General features: G+C 42.2%; 1 protein-coding gene across 2 annotated transcripts in view; it reads right to left on the minus strand.

Annotated features, from left to right (window-relative positions):
- The window catches only part of ywhae1 (tyrosine 3-monooxygenase/tryptophan 5-monooxygenase activation protein, epsilon polypeptide 1), a 42,037-nt gene that overhangs the window by 4,501 nt on the left and 15,487 nt on the right, over positions 1-22,049 (minus strand). For both annotated transcript variants that reach the window (XM_059655448.1, XM_048556813.2), the window contains exons 2-5: positions 14,447-14,646; positions 2,430-2,536; positions 1,676-1,882; positions 974-1,110 (exon numbers count right to left, since the gene is read on the minus strand). In XM_059655448.1, the coding sequence (XP_059511431.1) occupies positions 974-1,110; positions 1,676-1,882; positions 2,430-2,536; positions 14,447-14,646 (651 nt within the window). The remainder of the gene's footprint in view (positions 1-973; positions 1,111-1,675; positions 1,883-2,429; positions 2,537-14,446; positions 14,647-22,049) is intronic.

Here is a 22,049-nt window from a genome sequence, read left to right on the forward strand (position 1 = left end):
CAATTCCAAGTCAGCTTGAAACTGAAACCTCAAACTAAGATTTCATAAACTTTTGGTCCGAATTTGAGTTTAAGTATTTGTGTTCTAAAAAAATGATTTGTCCATAATCAACATGCTGTATTTGAATGCTGTTATCCCTAGAGGCAAAGATAAATTGCGATTTCACTTTTTGTTTTGCCTAAATGTTTAAGTCTCAGTGAATTAGAGATTTGTTGCTGCTGGATATAACTGCCGCCAACATCCTTATTGCAGCCTATTTTGGGAAATGCTAAAATCCATCTGCAGATGCTGGACAGAAATCATGAAGCAAAACCGAGTTCACCAAAGTGCTATCAGCAGACTAAATAAAGTACGCTATTAACACCACACCATTAAGCGCTCTCCCTGATGAGGACCCACAATATCTGAATTGAGCTGTTACTTTAAAAAGCATTTTCATGAGCCTCACATCATGAAGAGCAGATTCAAGGAGGTTAATGGCCTACTCCTGATTTTATGCTCAGGAGAATCAAAGTTTAACTCTTGCAAACGTTAAAAGTTGAGTTGGGCCAAATTCTCAATTCCAACTGGTTGAGTCCTTTGAACAGATGAGAACAATTCTCTTTCAGATGACATTTGGTTTGATTAGAAAGCAAGCTAATGCAGAAGTGACTCAATAGCTCATTTTTCTTCCGAAGCGTATTCAAAAGGAAATAGGACATGATATACCCCACATAGGAAAAAGGCACCCTCTGCTACTTTAGCTATATGACATGCATGGACAAATAATCCTTGCTGCATTTGTACTGAAGAATCTCCAGAGCTGTTGGAGCACAAATTTAAATACATCAAATGAACATGACTCCCCACCACAATTATTTTGATGTGTCAGCCAGCCAAAGACAAAGAACATCAAGGCAAAAAATGGAACTGACTGCATTGAGCAATGAAAACAAAGTTCCGTGGAAATCAGAAGTATTTGCTAGTTACATACCATCTCCCTGCATGTCTGAAGTCCATAGTGTCAAGTTGTCACGTAACAACTGCATAATAAGTGTAGAGTCCTTGTAGCTTTCTTCACTCAAGGTGTCCAGTTCCGCAATTGCATCATCAAATGCTGCCTTTGCCAATCTGAGAAGTGAAAATGATTTTTATTTTGTTGCTTCAGCCAACTCAACTACATTTGAAAACAGACAAGCACTTAGCATTTCAGTCGCAACAGTTAACATCGAGTCTTACTGTTTTCAGTATGGTGGTTCATTGGATAAAAACTGCAACCGTTATACACTAGCTACCTCCCACAAACAGTGGAGATGAATAGCCCATTCATTTGTTTTGGCAACACTGCATGAGGAGAGACGTTAGCCAGGTCAGCATCCGAAATCCCTTGAAAATGTGCCACAATCTTAATATTTACCTAAAACCACCCACAGGAATACGACAGGACTTTAGTTTAAAATCTCCTTCAAAAGACATTGTAGCACTCGGTACTCTGATGAACAAAATGAGGCCAAAATATTTAACTCTGGACAGAGGTAACAATTTGCCTACAATTAGGCTCTCTGCCCTGCCGTTACAAATATGGATTTCTCAGATCAGGTAGCAGAGGTCAGCTAACATGGATCAGCAACCTTAAGAAAGAAGGCAACAACTGTAAACCCAACTACTTGTTGCAGTTTTTATTCAGTGTACATACCTGCAGGCACGGTCAGGAGAGTTCAGAATTTCATAGTAGAATACAGAGAAATTCAAAGCAAGGCCTAAGCGGATGGGGTGTGTCGGTGGAAGTTCTGTCATTGCAATATCACTAGCCGCCTTGTATGCAACCAGGCTGTTTTCTGCTGCCTCCTTCCGGTCATTCCCTGTCGCAAACTCTGCCAGATACCTGTGGTAATCACCTTTCCTGTAATGAGGATAAAGTTTGTTGTGACTGGTCTTACTGCCCTAAAACTGTTCGTTTAACTGTAATTATAGCTTCAAAGCAAAAGGCACGCAACAGACTTATCAACACTGGTGAAATCTCAAGACACGAGTGAAGTACTTCATATCAGGCATTACTGAGAAGCATAATTTTTGGCCACTTTTTTCCTTTCCCTTCTCTCAACTAGGGCACTTGGCTAACTGTGGTTCTCCTAAATAAATGGAGGGCAGCTAACTCAGAGCATATCAGTAATTTGATTTGTGGTTTTTTCATTATACTTCACTACCACTCCAAGCAGTGATTTTACCCACTAGACCATTCTGGGAACACCCATTTTTAGTTAGGCCATTTTTCATTGGCTGGCAGAAATGAAATGTCATAACTTTTACCTACAAATCCTGCTTTACTAAATAGAAATTCTATCCAAAGGGCAACAATAGCACACAACAAATAGATCAGTTCAACCAAGATGACAGGTGAGCATACTCAGCATGGAAATCTAGAATATCCCAAAATGCCCAGTACGTACATTTTATAGTAGAAAACCTTTGACTCTCCAGAGTTGGCAGCAGGAATGAGGTGTTTATCCAGTACATCCAGAATGTCATTACAAATTGATTTCAGTTCATCCTCAACCTGAAATTACAAACCAGAGATCAACTCTCACAACAGACCAAAGTTATTTACTGCAAAATAAAATACTGAGAGGTTTGGATACAGTGTGGATGTAGAGAAGGTCTTTCCGCTTGTGGGGGAGACAAAGGGCCAAAGGCACAGCTCCAGGGTGAAGGGGCAACAGTTTACAGCTGAAATGAGGAGGAATTACTTCAGCTGGAGGGTGGCACATCTGCGGAACTCTGCAGAAGCGAAGTCAGACTGCATTTAAGCCAAGAGACAGACAAGTTTTCGATTAATAAGGGGATGAAGCAGAAGAATGGGGTTGAGAAACATATCAGCCATGATTAAATGATAGAGGAGAGTTGATGGGCTGAATGCTCTATTTCTGCTCTAATATCTTATGGTCGAAATGTCTCTATAGCTACTTCAGTAAGAATGTACAAATTAAGTACACGAACTCAAAGGCAAACATCATGATTGTTCACCCAGATAAAGTAGCCCAAGTTGTATGCAGAGTGTAAGCTGGCCTCTTGATATACCTGTAAATATGTTGAAAACAGCACAGAGACACTAAGATAAAAAAGTGTGGGGCTGGATGAACACAGCAGGCCAAGCAGCATCTTAGGAGCACAAAAGCTAACGTTTCAGGCCTAGACCCTTCATCAGAAAAAAGGGAATGGGGAAGAGGATTCTGAAATAAATAGGGAGAGAGGAGGCGGCGGACTGAGGACGAATAGAGGAGAAGACAGGTGGAGAGGAGAGTATGGGTGGGGAGGCAGGGGTGGGATACGTCAGTCCAGGGAGGAAGGATAGGTCAAGGGGGCAGAATGAGGTTAGTAGGTAGGAAATGGAGGTGTGGTTGAGGTGGGAGGAGGGGATAGGTAAGAGGAAGAGCAGGTTAGGCAGGCAGGGACGAGCTGGGCTTGTTTTGGGATGTAGTGCGGGGGGGGGGGGAAGAGAGAATTTTGAAGCTAGTGAAATCCACATTGATACCATTGGGCTGCAGGGTTCCCAAGTGGAATATGAGTTGCTGCTCCTGCAACCTTCAGGTGGCATCATTATGGCACTGCAAGAGGCCCCAGATGGACATGTCATCTAAAGAATGGAAGGGGGAGTTAAAATGGTTTGCGACTGGGAGGTGCAGTTGTTTAGTGTGAACCGAGCGGAGGTGTTCTGCAAAGCGATCCCCAAGCTTCCACTTGGTTTCCCCAAAGTAGAGGGGGCCACACTGTCTACAGCGGATGCAGTATACCACATTGGCAGATGTGCAGGTGAACATCTGCTTGATGTGTCAAGTCATCTTGGGGCCTGGGATGGGGGTGAGGCAGGTGTAGCACTTTCTGCGGTTGCAAGGGCAAGTGTCGGGTGTGGTGGGGTTGGAGGGGAGTGTGGAGCGGACAAGGGAGTCGCCAAGAGTCGTCTCTCCGGAAGGCAGACAAGGGTGGGGTTGGAAAAAGACGACAGGTGGAGAGGAGAGCATGGTGGGGTCAGATTGTAAATGGTGGAAGTGTCGGAGGATGATGCATTGGATCCGGAGGTTGGTGGGGTGGTATGTGAGGACAAGGGGGATTCTCTTTTGGCGGTTATTGCGAGGGCAGGGTGTGAGGGATGAGGTGCAGGAAATGCGGGAGACATGGTCGAGGGTGCTCTTGATCACTGCGGGGGGGGGGGGTAGCGGCCCTTGAAGCATGAGGACATCTGGGACGTGTGGGAATGGAATGCCTCGCCTCATCCTGGGAGCAGATGCGGTGGAGGCGAAGGAACTGGGAATAGGGGATAGAATTTTTGCAGGAAGGTGGGTGGGAGGTGGTGTATTCCAGGTGGCTGTGGGAGTTGGCGGGCATGAAATGGACATCGGTTTGTAGGTGGTTATCTCTGATCACAGAGACACTAACACGTGGCAGGATAGAGAGACTTTTTAATTAAACACAACATAGTAGCAGAGATAACAATGTGTAGAGCTGGATGAATGCAGCAGACCAAGCAGCAAAGGAACAGGATGCTGATGTTTCAGACCTAGACCCTTCTTCAGAAAATACAACATAGTAACAAAATGCTTTTGGTCTTCTTTTGCTCAAAAGCAACCGTTACAAATTGACACATTTTCAGAGGTTAGTAACATGCACCCCAAAATAGTTCCCATCTCAGTCAGGCAATACAGGTAAGTATCTGCACTATTCAGGCCAGCAAATCAAATGAAAATCAAAACTCACATTGTTCATTTTTAGGCCAGGGGAAAAAAACAACTGAATAACTTGGTACGTGCAGTAGTGAGGAAAAGTTTTAGCAGAAGGAACTTTACACTGAAGGATGCAAGATTTCCTGGGCAATCATAGCATTTAACGCACCATACGTCACAGTCCTAAAGGCAAAAATCTGAACTGACTATATTACTGACAAAGTTCCAAGGGTGATGGGGATGATAATGTTGGGGGGAGGAGAGAAGGGCAGAGGGGGGAAAAGTTGGGGGGGTTAACGAGTGTAGACAATCCATTATACCAGCTCTCAACTAGAGGGATTTGGAGATTTTGCTTCCTGTTCTCAGGGGAATAATGCAATTCTAGAAAAGCTATTCACTCGAGTTGACCAGCAAGTGAAACTTCAAAAGCAGTGGCACTAGAAGCCTACCTTTGAGTCAAGATTCAGTACTCTACCTGCATAAGTCATTTGCATTAATAAGTATATCATAATCTGTTTCATTACCCATGCCTATTCCTCTTTTGTGCACAACCCAAAAAAATGTAGAATCTGATTGTTTCAGAACACACAGGTATATAACTTGGTGGTATTTCTGAAATATAACCACTCTCAGAACATAACCTGAATTACAATTTTCAGTATACGCCAAAACACCAGTGCAGATTTTAATTCTAAAATGGCAGACTGCACTTTAGTTGCCTCCGGGGGCTCCTATCAATTTTTGTGGTTGGTGCAAACACTGTGCACTCCAGATGCTGTCATCCAGCATTCAACTCAATCACAGGGAACATGCAAGAAAGCATGTGCTAGCAGGATTCTTCAGTTGAGAAATCAGGGAGCTGCAGACTTTGAGAAGTCTCACTTTAGGTATTTTCAAATTCATTGGAAAGGAAATCAGAATAAAATTCCTCAGGCTGCATTCCAATGGAACAAACCCAGGGAAGTGAAAATGATTCCAAAACTTAAACGTGGGGTTGAAAATTTTTGCATTCCCAGTTCCAAATCAAATCTGACTGATGTCATGAATTGAATCTCAGCCAAAGTCCTGTAATATCATTCTAATTAGATCAGAAATTGGAACAGGTCAGAGAAGGAATATGGGGAATAAATGCTGTTAAAAATTTAAATGGAGATTGAGAGCACCAACTGAATACCATCACTAAGGTGTAACTGTTAATATTGGGAAATGGAAACAAAACACTTGACACTCTAAATAAGTGAGGTCTTCAAAAAAGTTTCAAAGCAATTCCCCCCCCCACCCCTCAAAGGATAACTCCCTCAAACAGAGCTGCGTTTAAATTTTTTTCCCCAAGTAAAAACATGTAAAGACATTATTGAACAAAATTTATTGATACAGCTATAGTATTTAAACACATACAAAACCCCATGCACTGTGGAAAGATCTGGATTATACTGGGAACAAGAAAGTGATCTGTTTGAGATTCACTTCCCTTGCAGCAGGACAGAAGAATTTTGAATCCTAGGAAGAGGGTAGCATAGTATTTTGCAAGTTTTCAGCATCATTCATTGTGATCTAACCGATTAACTCAAGGAAAAAGTGACTTTACTTTCAAAACACTGATCGGTTTGGTATTGAACTAAATTAAAAGAGCATGGTGCCACAACGCAGTGAGAGGACCTCTTTGGTTCGCACACAGCAGTACAACCCTCCTGGGTCTCCCTAACAGAATGGGGTATCATTTTTGTTTAGGAGGAATGCAAGTCCTCATGTCTTTCAGCAGTGGCAAGAAGATACTCTCAATCATTTCAACTGATACTGACTAGAAGAAACACGAAAATCAACACTGATCCAATCTGTAGTTCTGGTCAACTTGACTATGTCATTACTGCCAGTAGAGGTTGGCATTGGAAGACATGACCTGGTCCTTGGATCCCCAGGGACTTATTTTAGTCACCGTTGGAGGGGTGGTATTAAAATGCTGATTTTTCTAAGTGTCCTCCTTGCTGAACCATTCAGCCAGTTGTGTCTGTGCTGGCTACTTGAAAGAGTAACTGCCTGTAGTCACTCCGTGTAATCCAGTACATTCTTCCTGCCCAGATATTGATATCAAAATAGTCTTGAAAGCCTCAATCAAATCTACCTCAGACAAAGCCCCAGATTCTGAGCTTTTCTTCATGTCAGCATCGTATTCTTTTGAGAATTACTTTTAATCTGCATTCTTTGTTATGCAACTGTTTCACCAAGGAGAAATGTTCCTCCCTACATACCAGCTCCACAATGGCTTGATTTTGAATATCAATCAAATCTTGTCTTGACGTTTTCTCCAAGGAAAACAGTTCCAAATTTCTAATATGTTTACGTAACTAAAGCCCTCATCTGAGAAATTTTTCTTGCAGACCTTCACTAATGTCTTCACATCCTTCCTAGAATGTGGCATCCAGAACTAGCAGGGGAGGTTGAGGAGCCAAACTAGTGCACCATTTCTTTACGTGTATAACCAGTGACCCTTTTCATAAAGCTTAGAATGCCGTACATTTAGAAGGATCTAGCCTGCCACCCTCCATTACTTACACACACACTATGCTCCTTCAATCCCTTTGGAATTCTACCCTTAACATTGTTCCTCCTTGTTCCATCCACCAAAATTAATCACTGTGTTAAATTTCTTTCATCATTAATAAACTCAATCCAACATTCTAAGTACTTCTGAAGCTCCACACCATCAATCCTCAGAGTTCATTACTTCCAAGACTGCAAATGATCCAATTGTGAAAGTGTATCCTCTACACCAAGGTCTGAAATAATATAGAGAGAGCTGGGCCCTAATACTAATCCTTGGGGAAACTCCCAATACCTCAAATGCGACTTTTTGCTAGCAAAAGTAACAACTGGATAATTAATGTGTAACCTACAAGTCACTAGTCTAACTTAGAATTAATAGCAGAACTCAGCGTATTTCGCTTATTTATGGCCTTCCAATTCCAATGGAGGAGAGAAATGCTATGATTTTGTTACCAGTTTATCCGGCATGATTCTCTATTGTAAGATGGGAAGCCACAATCCTACGGAACTAATGGAGCGGACCCAAGAGGCTGAACAGCCCACTCCTGTTTGTATTTCTAATGGTCTATCCAATCACCTCTACGCTCATTCACCTGGACATCAGATTGTGACTGTTACTACCCAACTTGTACCAACCTCTGAAAAACCTGACTAATTTAGCTTTCTCCAATATGCTGCCTCACCAACACCCAACTCCACGTATCTATCTTTGTAAAGGAACACTCCAAGTCACTTACTGCTGTACTCTCAATTTCCAACATCCAACCTAAATCACTAACTGTCCACTATCTTTGAAGCCCTGGTGCTCGGTTCCTCATCTCTGCTCCTGTAATTCCAAAGAACGTAATTCACATTTGACTTTAGTGGATAACTAGCTTAACCAGCCAGTTCTGGATCTGGCTGGAATAAACAGAGCATTATCAGGTACAGCAATTCAGCATTTAAACTGCCCTTTATTCAAAAGGTGATACAAAGATAAACTGCTTCCTTAAAGGCAGGGTGCTACAGTCATTAGCATTACTGGCTCACAGCACCAGGGACCTGGTTTCCTCCCACAGTCAAATGATGTACTGGCAAGGCAACTGGCCATGCTAAAATTGCCCTGTAGTCTCCAGGGATATTCAAGCTAGCTGGATTAACTGTGGTAAATGCATAGTCATGGGAGTGGGGTGAGTCTGGGCAGGATGTTTTTGGCAGAGTTGGTACAGTCTCAACAGGCCAAATAGCCTCTTCTGTCCTGGGTGGCATGGTGGCACAACACTTAGCCTCACCGCACCAGGGACCCAGGTTCATTTCTAGGCTTGGTAACTAGCGTTGAGTTTGCACCACCTCCCCGTGTCTGTACAGGGTTCCTCCAAGAGCTTCAGTTTCCTCCCATGTTCCAAATATATGCAGGTTAGATAGAATGGCCATGCTAAGAAAAGATGTCCCATTGTATCCAGTGATGTGCAGGTTACGTGGTTTAGCCATGGTAAAAACCCCCTGCAGAGTTAAGAAGAATGGGGTTGGGATGTTCTTCAGGGGATCCGGACTCACCAACAAGCAATGTTCCCTTGAAGTTACACAGGACTTTGAACAGTGAGAGAGTACAGTTGAGCACTTGGCTACAGAGATGGTGTAGGAGGGAGGGGTTTAGATATATGGGTCAATTGGGAATGTCTTCTGGGGAGGGTGGGATCTGTACAAGGATGGGTTGCACCTGATCTGGAGCGGCACCAATATACCAGGTAGGCGGTTTGCTAGAACTCTTTGGGACACTTTAAACTAGAGTGGCAGGGGTGTAGAACAATAGGCCAGAAAGTACAGGGGCTGGGGACAATAGTGAGACCGAGATATGCATAGTTGAGTGTAAGAGCAGGAAGAGGGATGTCACAGAGCTCAGAAAATGGAGATCTGGAGTGCATTTACTTCACTGCAAGAACAACAGGTAAGACAGATGAACTAACAGCACGGAATACTGCATAAAATTATGATTTTATTGCCACTATATGGTTAGAGGAACAGGACTGGCAGCTTAACATTCCAGGATATTGCTGTTTTATGTGGAACGGAAAAGGGAAACAAAAGGGAGGGGGAGTGGCACTGCTGATTAGGGATCACATCATTGCTGTCATGAGGGAGGACAAAGTAAGGCATTACAGATAGAGGTCAGGATGAGGAAGGGAGAATTATAAATCACAATGTTGGGAGTTTTCTAAATACTTCTCAACCCCTCCAATGGGAGGCAGAGGAACAGTTATGTAGTCAGATCCTGGAAAGGTGTTAAAAATGAGGGTAGTTATGGTGGGTGACTCGTTTCCTCTTATTGACTGGACTCCCTTACAGCCAGGGGCTCAGATGGACAGCAATTATTTAGATGCATCCAGGAAGGCTTTTTGAGACAGTATGTTGACAATTACACCAGAGGGGAGGCCATACTAAACTTGGTCTTTGGGAGTGAGCCGGGGTAGGTGATTGATGTTTCAGTAGGAGAACATCTTGGGCTTAGGTGACCATAACGCTACAAGATTTCGAGCAGTCTCGGAGAAGGGCAAAAGTGGCCCTCAGGCAAGGGTGCTTAAGTGGGCAAGGGCCTGTTATATCCAAATTAGACAGGAACTCAGGAATGTGGGCTGGGGGCAGTTATTTGAGGGAAAATCTACATCTGGGATGTGGGAGGCTTTTAAAGACCATGACGTGCATGTCCCTGCAAAACTGAGGACAGGAATGACAAGATTCAGGAACTGTGGATGACAAGGTAAATTACAAGATAGTCTAAAGGAAGCATACAATTCATCTAGGCAGCTGCAAACTGAATGCCCTTGAGGAGTATAGAGAAATAGAAAGCCAATTAAAATGCAGAATTAGGAATGCTAAAACGGGTTAGGGCATGTCTTTATCAAACAATGTCAAAGAGAATCCCAAGGCTTTTTATGCATATATTAGAAGGAGAGAGGGTAGCAGAGGAAGTAGGCCCACTCAAGGACAAAGCAGGGAAGTTATGTATGGAGCCACAGGAAGCTGGAGATGCTTAATGACTACTCTGTATTGTACTCAGAGGAAAAGGACATGACTGATGTTGAGGTCAGGGATGAGTGTGTGAACATCAATATGTTGAAGGGGGAAGTTTTGGGTATCCTGAATTGTATCAAAGGTAAACAAGTCCCCAGGGCCGGATGGGATGTATTCTAGGTTGCTGCAAAAGGCAAGGGAAGAAATAGCCAGGGCATTAACAAATATGTTCATATCCTAGGTCCTCGCTTGTGGTCAGAGAGAAGACAGGAGATCAGCCAACGTTGTTGCCTTGTTTAAGAATGAAAGCAGGGAATTATAGACCCTGACACCTGTGGTGAAGCTCTTGGAGAGGATATTGCAGGACAAGACAATGGATTAGTTAGTAACAAGCATCATTTTGTATGGGAAACATCATGTCTCACAAATCTGATTAAAATTTTTTGAAGACGTGGCAAGGATAATTGACAATGAAGGGCAGAGGATGCAGTTTATATGGACTTTTGTAAGGCATTTGATAAAGACCCACTTGGCAGATTAAACCAAAACTAAAATAGGGATTGGGGTGAGCTGGCTAGATGGATACAAAACTGGCTTAGTTATAAGAGACGGTGGGTAGCAGTGGAAGAACAAAAACAGTTGCTGGAAAAGCTCAGCTCTGTCAGCATCTGTGAAGAAAAAAAATCAAGAGTTAATGTTTCGGGTCTGGTGACACTTCCTTAGACCTCAGGTAGCAGTGGAAGGTTGCTTCTCAGAATGGAGACCAGCAACTAGTGGCATTTCACAGGGATCAGTCTTGGGATTGTCTGTTGTTTGTAGTATATATAAATGATCTGGAGAAAAACATCAGTGATCTGATTAGTAAGCTTGCAGATGACATGATTGGTGGAGCTGCTGACAGTGCCGACGACTGTGAAAGGATACAACAAGGTACAGACTGATTGGAGATTGGGGCACAGAATGGCAGATGGTGTTTAATCCAGGCAAATGTGAAGTGATACTCGTGGGAAGATCAAAATTAGGCGCGAATTATTTTGCAAATAACAGCCGAAGATAAGCATCCTTTGTGCCGAAGTCATCAAGATCATTATTTCATACACTTCAAATTAAGCTTCATATGAATTAGCCCAGCCTGTCCAATTTTTCCTCCCAGAATAACCAGATCAATCCAGGTATCAATCTAGTAAGACGCCTGTGAACTGCTCCCAATGCAATTACATCCTTCCTAAATTAAGGACCGTATTCCATAAGTTGACTCATCAGTGCATTTTATAACTGAAATATCACATTCTTACCTTTATGTAAAAGTCCTGTCATAAGAAAGGATATAATTACATTAAGCCTTTGACTTTCACACTGGAGCACCTAGATCCTCCTGCGCTTTAGAATTTGGCAGTCATTGCTCTTCAAAACCGTTTCATTCTTCCTGTCGAAGAACTTCAGATTTTCACACTTTATGCTCCAACTGCCAGATTTTTGTCTACTCATGAAATTAGATTGTTCTACATCCTTGTTATGTCACTTTCACAGCATAATCTTCTACCTATCACAGAATCCCTCCAGCATGGAAGCTGGCCATTCGGCCAAAGTCAACACCGATCCTCCAAACAGCATCCCACCCAGACCCAACCCCCATATCCTACCCTTAATCTTGCATTTCCCATGGCTAATCTACCTATTCCACACATCCCTACACACCATGGGCAATGTGGCACGGCCAATCCACCAAACCTGCATATCTTTGGCCTGAGGCAAGAAACCCAACCCAGACGAAGCCATGCATTCACAGGGAGCATGTGCAAACTCCACAGAGGGCAGAATCAAACCCAAGTCTCTGATGCTGCGATGCAGCAGTGCTAATCACTGAGCGACTGTGCTGCCTTTCTTGGTGGCATCTGTAAATTTAGCCACCATACCTTTGTTTTCTTCACCCAAGTCATTGATACAAAAAGTATCTATTGCAAAATGTTAACAGCCCAGCAGAGACCCATGAGAGACTACTCCTCAGATTATACTCTATTTTGCCAGCTAAACAATCTTTCTACAATAATGTGTAACCCTCACACCAAGAGTTCTTAATTTGTGCAGTAACCTTTTATATAGCACCTTGTCACATGCCTTCTGGAAATATCCTCCAACCATACGTTTGGTGATCTTCTGTAGTAACTCATGGCATACCTTGATGTTAAAATATATGTTGATTTGTTTACATTTGTATAGCGCATAAATGTAAGCTGCTTTAATGAATTAACTTCTTGGCAATCTGTAACACTGGGAATCAGTTTCACTTTCATCCAATTAGCAACTAGTTTAAGATCCTGACTTAAAAGATGTATGAAGATTCAAACTTAGAAGTTCATAAGCCTGAAAAGTAGAAGCAATAACTCCATTGTAGAGTGAATAAAGGACTAACAGTACAGGCCATTCAGCATGATACACCGTGTACTACAGCTCAAAAACGTGCTTGCTAATTGAAGGAGGAAGAAAAAAAGTTCAGGATCGAAGAAAGGATCATTATTTGACTGAAGTTCAGGACAGTGTTAAGTTGGTGAGCAAAGTACTTAGGTGTTGCAGCTGAGGGGGTTGGGAATAATCAAGTAAATTGTAAAAATCAACATTTGTTGGAATTTAGTAAATGTTACTCTTGTTAGAAGTCAATTATTCTGCAATGACAAAAAAGCACCGCTTCAAGAACAAAAGGACAATGATTTCATGACTGCATATCCATAAAATACTGGAAGTATTCAAGTGGTCAGGCATCATCTGGAAAGAAAAACAGAGTTATTGTTTCGGGTCGATTACCTTTCAGGAGTTGTCAAGAAGCCTTTGCCCAGAAATTTTAACAGTCAATTCTTACTCCACAGATGCTATTAGACTTGCTGAGCATTTGCAGCAATTTCCTCACCTTTGGTATTTTAATTCATGAAATTCCTGAGCATGAGACCTTGCAATAATAGCTTTAAAAACACAAGACAACACATTTGATTATCACACTCACTGCTTTTGTTCAAAAATAATTCAAGGACGTTAGTTTGTCTATTGCTGCTTTTTTTTTTTGAAAACAAAACCAATCTCTGCCACAGCAGGCAGTGAAGAAAGCTAATAGCATGCTGGCCTTCATAACAAGAGGAATTGAGTATAGGAGCAAAGAGGTCCTTCTGCAGTTGTACAGGACCCTGGTGAGATCGCACCTGGAGTATTGTGTGCAGTTTTGGTCTCCAAATTTGAGGAAAGACATTCTGGCTATTGAGGGAGTGCAGCAAGTTCACGAGGTCAATTCCCAGAATGGCAGGACTATCATACGTTGAAAGATTGGCACGACTGGGCTTGTATACACTTGAGTTTAGAAGGATGAGAGGGGATCTGATTGAGGCGTATAAGATTATTAAGGGATTGGACACTCTGGAGGCAGGAAGCATGTCTGCTGATGGGTGAGTCCAGAACCTGAGGACACAGTTTAAAAATAAGGGGTAGGCTATTTAGAACAGTGGGGGAAAAACCTCTTCACACAGAGTGGTGGATATACGGAATGCTCTGCCGCAGAAGGCAGTAGAGGCCAACTCTCTGGATACTTTCAAGAAAGAAGTGGATAGAGCTCTTAAAGATAGTGGAATCAAGGGTTATGGGGATAAGGCAGGAACAGGATACTGATTATGGATGATCAGCCATGATCACAATGAACGGTGGTGCTAGCTCGAAGGGCCAAATAGCCTACTCCAGCACCTACTGTTTATTTGCCAGCAAGCCTGCTGTCATTACATTTCCAATTAGAGAACTAATAGCTTCTTGGAGTAACCCATAGGGCAGAAAAGTTCCAGAATAATTTTCAATAGAACTGTGAGTATCCAAAGGACTGCAGTGGTTCAAGACTACTCACCAGCATCCTCAAGGACAATTAGGGAGGGCCAATAAATGCTGAGTCAGCCAGTGACACCAGCCCACAAACAAAACCTTAAAAGTTAGTTATATGTGGGACAAGAGCATCAGATCATTCCTTTATCACCTTGCCTGAAGGTTACCATTTGTCACTTCTAAATTTTCTTTGATGCACTATATTGTTGGATGCTAACAGTAAAAATGGAACTTTAAAAAAATAGAAAGGCACCACCTTAAACCCTCTGCATGCTGAGTAATCAAACTGCTACCAAGAAACAGTGAATTATTGCCTGTAAACTGGCTGTTTTAAGTAACTCCACAGTTCACTATGGTCTTACCGTTTTTCTGTATTCACGGATCATTTTTAGTTTGTCCTCTCCACCCTTGTTTTCCTCCTTTTGTTCAATACTGCTGATTATCCTCCAGGATGCTCTCCTTGCTCCAATCACATTTTTATAGGCCACAGACAGTAAATTCCTTTCCTCAACCGTCAACTCTACGTCCATGCCAGCTACCCTCTTCATTGATTCCACCATTTCTGTGGCAGGAAAGAAACAAAATCACGTAACTGGTGATGGCCACTGTATTATGAAGTAATTGAGATGATTCAGGTTTCTTTACCAAGGAAGTAATAAATCCAGACGATACTGAAAATCCAACTTACAACAGAATAGCGTAGATTTTGAATAAAAGCCTGCATTTACCAATGCCAGGTGCCTAAACTCATTCTGCCAAACTAAGCCATTATTTGTTGAGCTCAAACTAGGTTTACATTTCTGGTATCCCATTCCTGGCCCATATTTTATTCTATTATAAAGTCACAAACTCCAAACTTCCTTCATTATTCTGAACTCCAATTTAACACCAGTTAGAGACATTCCCATTAACTTCCATGAAAAGCGGAGGATTTAAGCTGAACTGTTTCAAAGATACTTGTCTCAACCTGGCTTTCATCCTACAGCAGTGCAATTACCTGCAAGGCCAAACTTTTGCTTACAATTTGTTCCAGAACAGACGAGTGTTGCATAATAGCCACCCTATAAAATGCTGAGTTCATCACACCCATATATTGGTCAAATACCCACAAGTACTCAATTCCACAATAATTAACTTAAAATAAAGCACTCATTCTTTTTCAAGGAATGAGGTTTACACCTCCCACCTATTCTTCCCCAAATCTCTACCATAGAGAATGTTTATACAAGTAACATTCTCACATGCCAGCCTCTTCCCATCTTGATGCACTAGGCTATAGCTCTCTGACCAATTCACGCACCAAGGGGCAGATGACTAAATTTCAGAAAGATATGAAACATGAATTTTAGCATACAAGTTAAGGCATTGAAGGCAATATGACACGCTTGAGCAAAATATCAAAGCAATAAATTGACAGTTTCAAAATGAGTGATTATTAAACATGACCAAAACTTCAGAACTAATAACTTTTCTCCTTTGCACTGAGCTGCTAGATCGAGTCTACAGCAAGTGACGGAACCAAAGACAGGAGGAACAACTTTACGTCATCCTTTCCAGTCTGCAGGCTTCAGATGCATCTTTCCATGACAGTATCAGTATGAGTGGCGACCACATGGTTCTAGTGAAGACAAATCCTACCTTCACATTGAGAATTCCCTCCATGTTGTGTGACACTGATACAATGCTAAACAGGACAGAATTCAAACAGATCTAGCGACTCAAGACTGAGCACCATGAGACACTGGGGACCATCAAAAGCACAATCTGCAACCCTACAGCCTGGCATACCCTCCCACTCAATCGTTACCATCAAACCAGGAGCTCAACCTCTGGTTCAATGGACAGTGCAGGAGAGTATGCCAAGTGCAACAACTTGCATAACTAAAAAGGAGGTGTCAGCCTGGTGAAGCTACCAAACAAGACGACTTCCAAATGCATAAGTAACGAGTGACAGACACAGCTAAGCAATCCCATAACTAGTAAACTGGATCCACTGCCAGTCACGAATGGTGGTGTGCAATTAAACTCACTAGAGGCAGCAGCTCCACAAATATCCCAATCCTCAATGATGGAAAAGCCCAAAGCACGAGTACAAAATATGCACTCTCAGCAATCTTCAGCCAAAAGCGTCAAGTGGATGAACCAGCTCTGCCTCCTCCATGTGGTCCCCAGTATCATGGATGCCAGTCTTCAACCAATTCAGTTCACTCTACCTAGGAACCAGTTGGGGGGAGTGCGATACTGCAAAGATCGAGGGTCCTGACAACATTGTTATAGTAGTACTGAAAACTTGTGTGGCAGAACAATTCTGGACCTAAGGTAATAGTGTGAAGCTGGATGAACACAGCAGGCCAAGCAGCATCTCAGGAGCACAAAAGCTGACATTTCGGGCCTAGACCCTTCATCAGAGAGGGGGATGGGGTGAGGGCTCTGGAATAAATAGGGAGGGGGGAGAGGCGGACTGAAGATGGAGAGAAAAGATGATAGGTGGAGAGGAGAGTATAGGTGGGGAGGTAGGGAGGGGATAGGTCAGTTAGCCCAGCCTGTCTCTGCCTCCCTAACCGGTTCTTCCTCTCACCCATCCCTTCCTCCCACCCCAAGCCACACCTCCATTTCCTACCTACTAACCTCATCCCACCTCCTTGACCTGTCCATTTTCCCTGGACTGACCTGTCCCCTCCCTACCTCCTTTTCGCCTCCCCCTCTCTCCCTATTTATTCCAGAACCCTCACCCCATCCCCCCTCTCTGATGAAGGGTCTAGGCCCGAAGCGTCAGCTTGTGCTCCTGAGATGCTGCTTGGCCTGTGTTCATCCAGCTTCACACTTTATCTTGGATTCTCCAGCATCTGCAAGTTTCCATTATCTGATACAATTCTGGACCTAGCTTACTTTAACCCATTTGCCTGCGATTCTGTCTAAATTGTAATATTAGCTATTGGGTAAGAATTCTAGATGAAACTAGTTATAACTTCTAGACATGAAATCTTTAAAGTAGAGGTAAAAGTTACAGAGAAAAAGTATTGTTTTTCCCCTCAAAAACTTCCATTTCAAATTACTGCACAAGACTCAAAAGTAGAAGGGGCTCTTGTTGTTTCAGAAGGAGGAGGAAAGCTTTATGCTTTGGGTCAGCTTTCCTGCTCCTTTGATGCTGCTCGGCTGGGTGTGTTCCTCCAGCTCCACATTTATCTGACTGCATATCGGTAGTTCTTAATATCTGAGAGGCTCTTGTAACGTTGTGGCGTCTCTCCTTTAAGCCAGTCGGCCAAGGTTCAAGTTTGGGGTAGGCCACATAGGACTGCCGAGAAGAAATTTCTTCATCTCGACTGTGAACCTGCAGAATTCTCTAACAGAGTGGTTGAAGCCAAAACACAATGTTTTCAAGAACAAGACAGAAATAGTTCTCAGGACTAAAGAGATCAACAAGTATGGAGAAAACAGGACCAGCAATGATCATGCTGAGTGATGGACAGACTTAGTTGAATAGCATTTACTCTTGGTTGTATTTCCATACTTCTAAGTCCTGCCTCCTCCGGAAATGCATCATAACAGGTTTATTACAATAAATATTAGGAGACAATGACGTTTACCTTTATTTGGATCTTGGGTTTAACTCGTTTAACCTTTGGTTTGTCTGATGCAACTACCTAAGCTAGGACCCAAGGTTTGAGCTCCACCTGCTCCAGATCTATAATATCTTCAAACAGGTTGATTAGCAAGATCTTTAAGTAGGTAAACAGGGAGAAAGCATTGACAGCTAGGTTGCTCAATTCATGCAGCACACTAACTACCACTTGGTGTCATCTACACACAGTAGGAATGTTGAGGGGATCGGTATTTATAGGGCATGAATCAATTAGTACTGTACCAAAATTATAAGGGGACTGTAACTAAATATCTAGGAAAAAACATGGCTATTAATAACTCTACATGGAGACCTTAGCTGCAGTTCTACTTGGTTCAGAAACGATTTGGATAAGCAAATAACTAAAGTACTTCCAAAGACAAGACCAAACGGTCACTGATACTAGTACAAATTCGTCAGACCACCTGCAAACCTAGTTCGGTTTACAGCAGATCAAGAACATATAACATTAACAGAATGCTCTCATTTAGTGGGTGTGGGTGTCCCTTTCCCTAATGCAAGAACCCATATATACTTCCAGCTTTTAAGAAGCTAGCCATCTTTAGATCAGCTAATGGGATAGACTATAGGGAGGGTTTTACATCCTGGCTTGCTGTGCAGTTCAGCCCATGAATTTCCTATTTCCTTGGTTTTCCAAAAAAGGGCAGAGATACAAAAACAAGCATGCCAGTCATTTGTACGTTCATTTTGAATGCTTCTTTCTGAGATACAGTACACAATGTTGAGTCGATACATTACACATGGGAGTGTGCAATCCAGTTACTACTCCCATTCATACTGCTACACAACAGACAAACCTCCCTATTCTAGATCACAGCTAAAACTGTAAAACAGAATAAATGACAGCTTTGCACAAAAATACCACAGGTAGTAAGATTCTGTACAGATACTGTGATAAGCAGAAATTGATTTTCTAAAACAAAAAAGCATTTATTGCCCAGCCCTAACTTCGAGTTTACCATCAATCACATTGTTGTTGAGTCACATGCCGGCCAGACCAGATATCATTTTCCTTCCTCAAAATAAGATGAACTAGATGGGGTTTTCTGACATCAATGACTTCATGGTCATTGTTAAACTCTTAATTCCAGAATTTTACTGGATTCAAATTCCACCATCTCCTTGTGCAGGATTTGGATCCAAGTCCCCAAAACACCATCTGGACCTCTTGGTTAATAATTTAGTGATAACACCACTAGGCCATCACCTCCCATTAAATGTGCATGACCAAAGACAAGGTGTGACAACCATACAGTTGTGCATTTACAAAGAAATCATATAATCCAAAAGAACATGCAGGTAAAACTACACAACTTGATTAGGGTATTCTACAGAAACAAGAAATCTGCATTGTTGATTTGTAATTACTCACTGTATCTGAATGCCCTGCCCAATGAGTCAGTGCTAATAGAAAGAATTAAAGTAATCCAACTGACCAGACTAGTTCCTCATTTTACTGCACTGTAATCCATAAATTGCCCAGACAATAAGTCTTTACTAATGCAGCACATTTTTCCAATCCGAATGCTCCGTACTAGGTACAATGCAGCCTTTTTAGTATTCAATTTCCTTACAGTGAACCAAAACTGGAGACGTTTCTGCATACAAATCAGTCAATCGAACTATCAAGCAGCACCAAGCTCTCTAAGTCTTAAGAATACTGCCATTCCTGTCTCTTGGATGCCCTTAAAATATTTATTTTGTCTCTACAGACTGTCAGCAGTATACAGTATCTGTCATATGAAAAAGTATTTATATGAATTTGATTATTGGGATTGTCAACCTCATGTCACACTTGAGGAATCAATTCAGCAACTCCTCTAAAGATTTTTTGAATTAAAAGACTTGCAATTTTATAAATCTACATGACACAAGATGTCCTTGATCCAGAACATGACCTTTCAACTGAAGGCTAAAAAAAAAACACACGGCAACAGTTGAAGCTATAAAAATCATTAGAAGGGAAGATAAATCTGTTAACGCATTCAATACACAATCAAGCACTAGGAACTCACATGTATTAAGAGTCACAGACTTGTTGAATTTTCTCCTTTCCTAGTCTTAAAAGTATAAGCAGCCACACCTCCACATAATGATCTTGTACAACTGCAGTTCCAAACATGTATTTTACCACTCGCTGTAAAAGGAAAACTGAGTTCAGACACTCCACCCCAGCAAATGTTACATTTCAACAAGCTGCCATAACAGTTCCTGCAAAAGCTTATTCCAAATCTGATTCGGCTTTGGACTGCTAATGATGCACAGAAAACAAAGGCGACATGGTGTGTCAAGTAAATAGTACGCTATTTTAGGCTACATTCGTACAGGTGCAAGCAACCGTAAGCCATGGGCCTGATTCAAGAAAATTTACCTATCACATGGAAACCAAAACAAAACACACCATACAGTACATTTGTTGAAGAACTAATTTCAGTTATAACATGGCTACATTTCCAAGAACATTCAAGGGGATTCCAGCTGACACTGCAAGCCCAGCAATATGAAAAGCTAAAGTCAAAAAACGTGGAGCTGGAAAAGCACAGCAGGTCAGACAGCATTAAACAGTAAATCAACATTTCAGGTCGGAACTATTCTTCAGGATTGGGGAGGGGCAGAGAAGCCCAGAAATAAATAGGGAGAGGGTAGGTAAGATGGAGATAGGTGTATGTAGGTAGGGGGTTACTGCAGTTAGTTAGTGGGAACGGTGGAGTGGGTAGGTGAGTCACAAGATGGACAAGTGGGGGGAGGGCAAATTATAGAGCTGAAGTCAATATTCAGGCCATTGGGCTGTAAACCCAAAACAAATAGAAGGTACTGTTCCTGCAGTTTGGCCTCACTAACTGTGGAGGCAGCCAAGGATGGGCATATCACCAGGGCTGTGGCGGGGGAGTTAAAGTGGACAGCAACTGGAAGGCCGGGGTGGTTTGTGCACGCAGAGCACAGATGCTCTGCGAACCAGTCCGTGAGTCTGCGTTTGGTCTCCCCAACAGAGACAAGACCACATCAGGAGTAATGGATACAGTAGATGAGTTTAGATGAAGTGCAGGTCTCTCTCTGTTGGATTTAGAAAGGTTGTTTGGGGCCTTGAACAGAGGTGGTGGTGGTTTTTCTTTTGGGGGGGGGGGGGGGGGCGGCAGGGAGATCCATGCAAATGTACCACCTCCAGTTGCAGGGAAATGTACGGCTTGTGGTGGAGGGAATAGCAGAGTTCTGTCTCCAAAAGAAAAATCTAAAACAATTTATAGGAATGGGTGGTCATTCAGCCCCTCAAGTCTACTTCACCATTTAAATGAGATTATGGCTTGACATGGCACAGATCTCCATATACCCCTGGTCTTTACCCAATATCCACTAACTTTAAAAAATCTGAGTTTTAAAACTAATAAACAATCTAGTGTTCTAGTATCAATTGTGGAATGGTGCTCCCAACGTCAATGTTCCTTCAAATGCAAAAGGTCAACCAAATCTCTTCAAGACTTGAGTTCCGCTGACAACCAATTTTAACTCCAGTGCCTGAAGTAAAATGGAATTTTTAACCCTGATGAAGATAAGTTAGAATTCTACTTGCAGTTACTGTAACTAAATTTAATCTGAAGATAAATCTCATCCCACCTAAATCCAGTATCTCTTTTGAAATGTCAATATGGGAGATCCATTTCCGGCCACATTGTTTCTCCACGAGGTGAGCTTTACACCGTATGCTCTGGCAAAATGAGCGCTCAGGATACCACATCTCTATCAAGCTGCGGACTTTTAAAACTGTTCCTTGCTTGCACCAAATTTATTTGCATGTTTGGATATATTGCTTTGTCTAAACATGGTCCACAATGGCAAAATTAGGCTTGTATCAGCATTCACACACACCCCCTTTGGATTGTTGCAATGGTAAATTAGGCTCCTACCTTTCACCTTACAATAATAATACATTTCCTGTTTCCTAAATGAACAATTCACAAAAACCTTAGATTTCCACGTTGGAGACAAAGGTTTTTGATGACCCTAAAGAGAGATGAGTTCATTAAGTTCTTTGTACAAGCTAGCAGAGAGTGCATGCAGGCTAAAACTTTTAGCATTTCTTGCAACAGTGTTGCTCAGGTTAAGGAAGGAAGTGACCGTTGAAAACAAGCGCTTAATCTCTGGGCATTTGCTTGCTTCAGGACGAAGGCAAACTGCCTGGTGTGGGCTCAACTTCCCCAACTGACAACTAGCAGGATAACTGCAGTGTCTTTTTTTAAAAAAGCAACATGGACTTTATATTCTCTTGCAAATTTCTAACCTTACAATTAGCCCTCATTAGACTAAGACATGATCAAAATCTATCA

The sequence above is a fragment of the Stegostoma tigrinum genome, chromosome 27, assembly GCF_030684315.1.
Source record: "Stegostoma tigrinum isolate sSteTig4 chromosome 27, sSteTig4.hap1, whole genome shotgun sequence".
In the NCBI taxonomy this organism is placed as follows: Eukaryota; Metazoa; Chordata; class Chondrichthyes; order Orectolobiformes; family Stegostomatidae; genus Stegostoma; species Stegostoma tigrinum.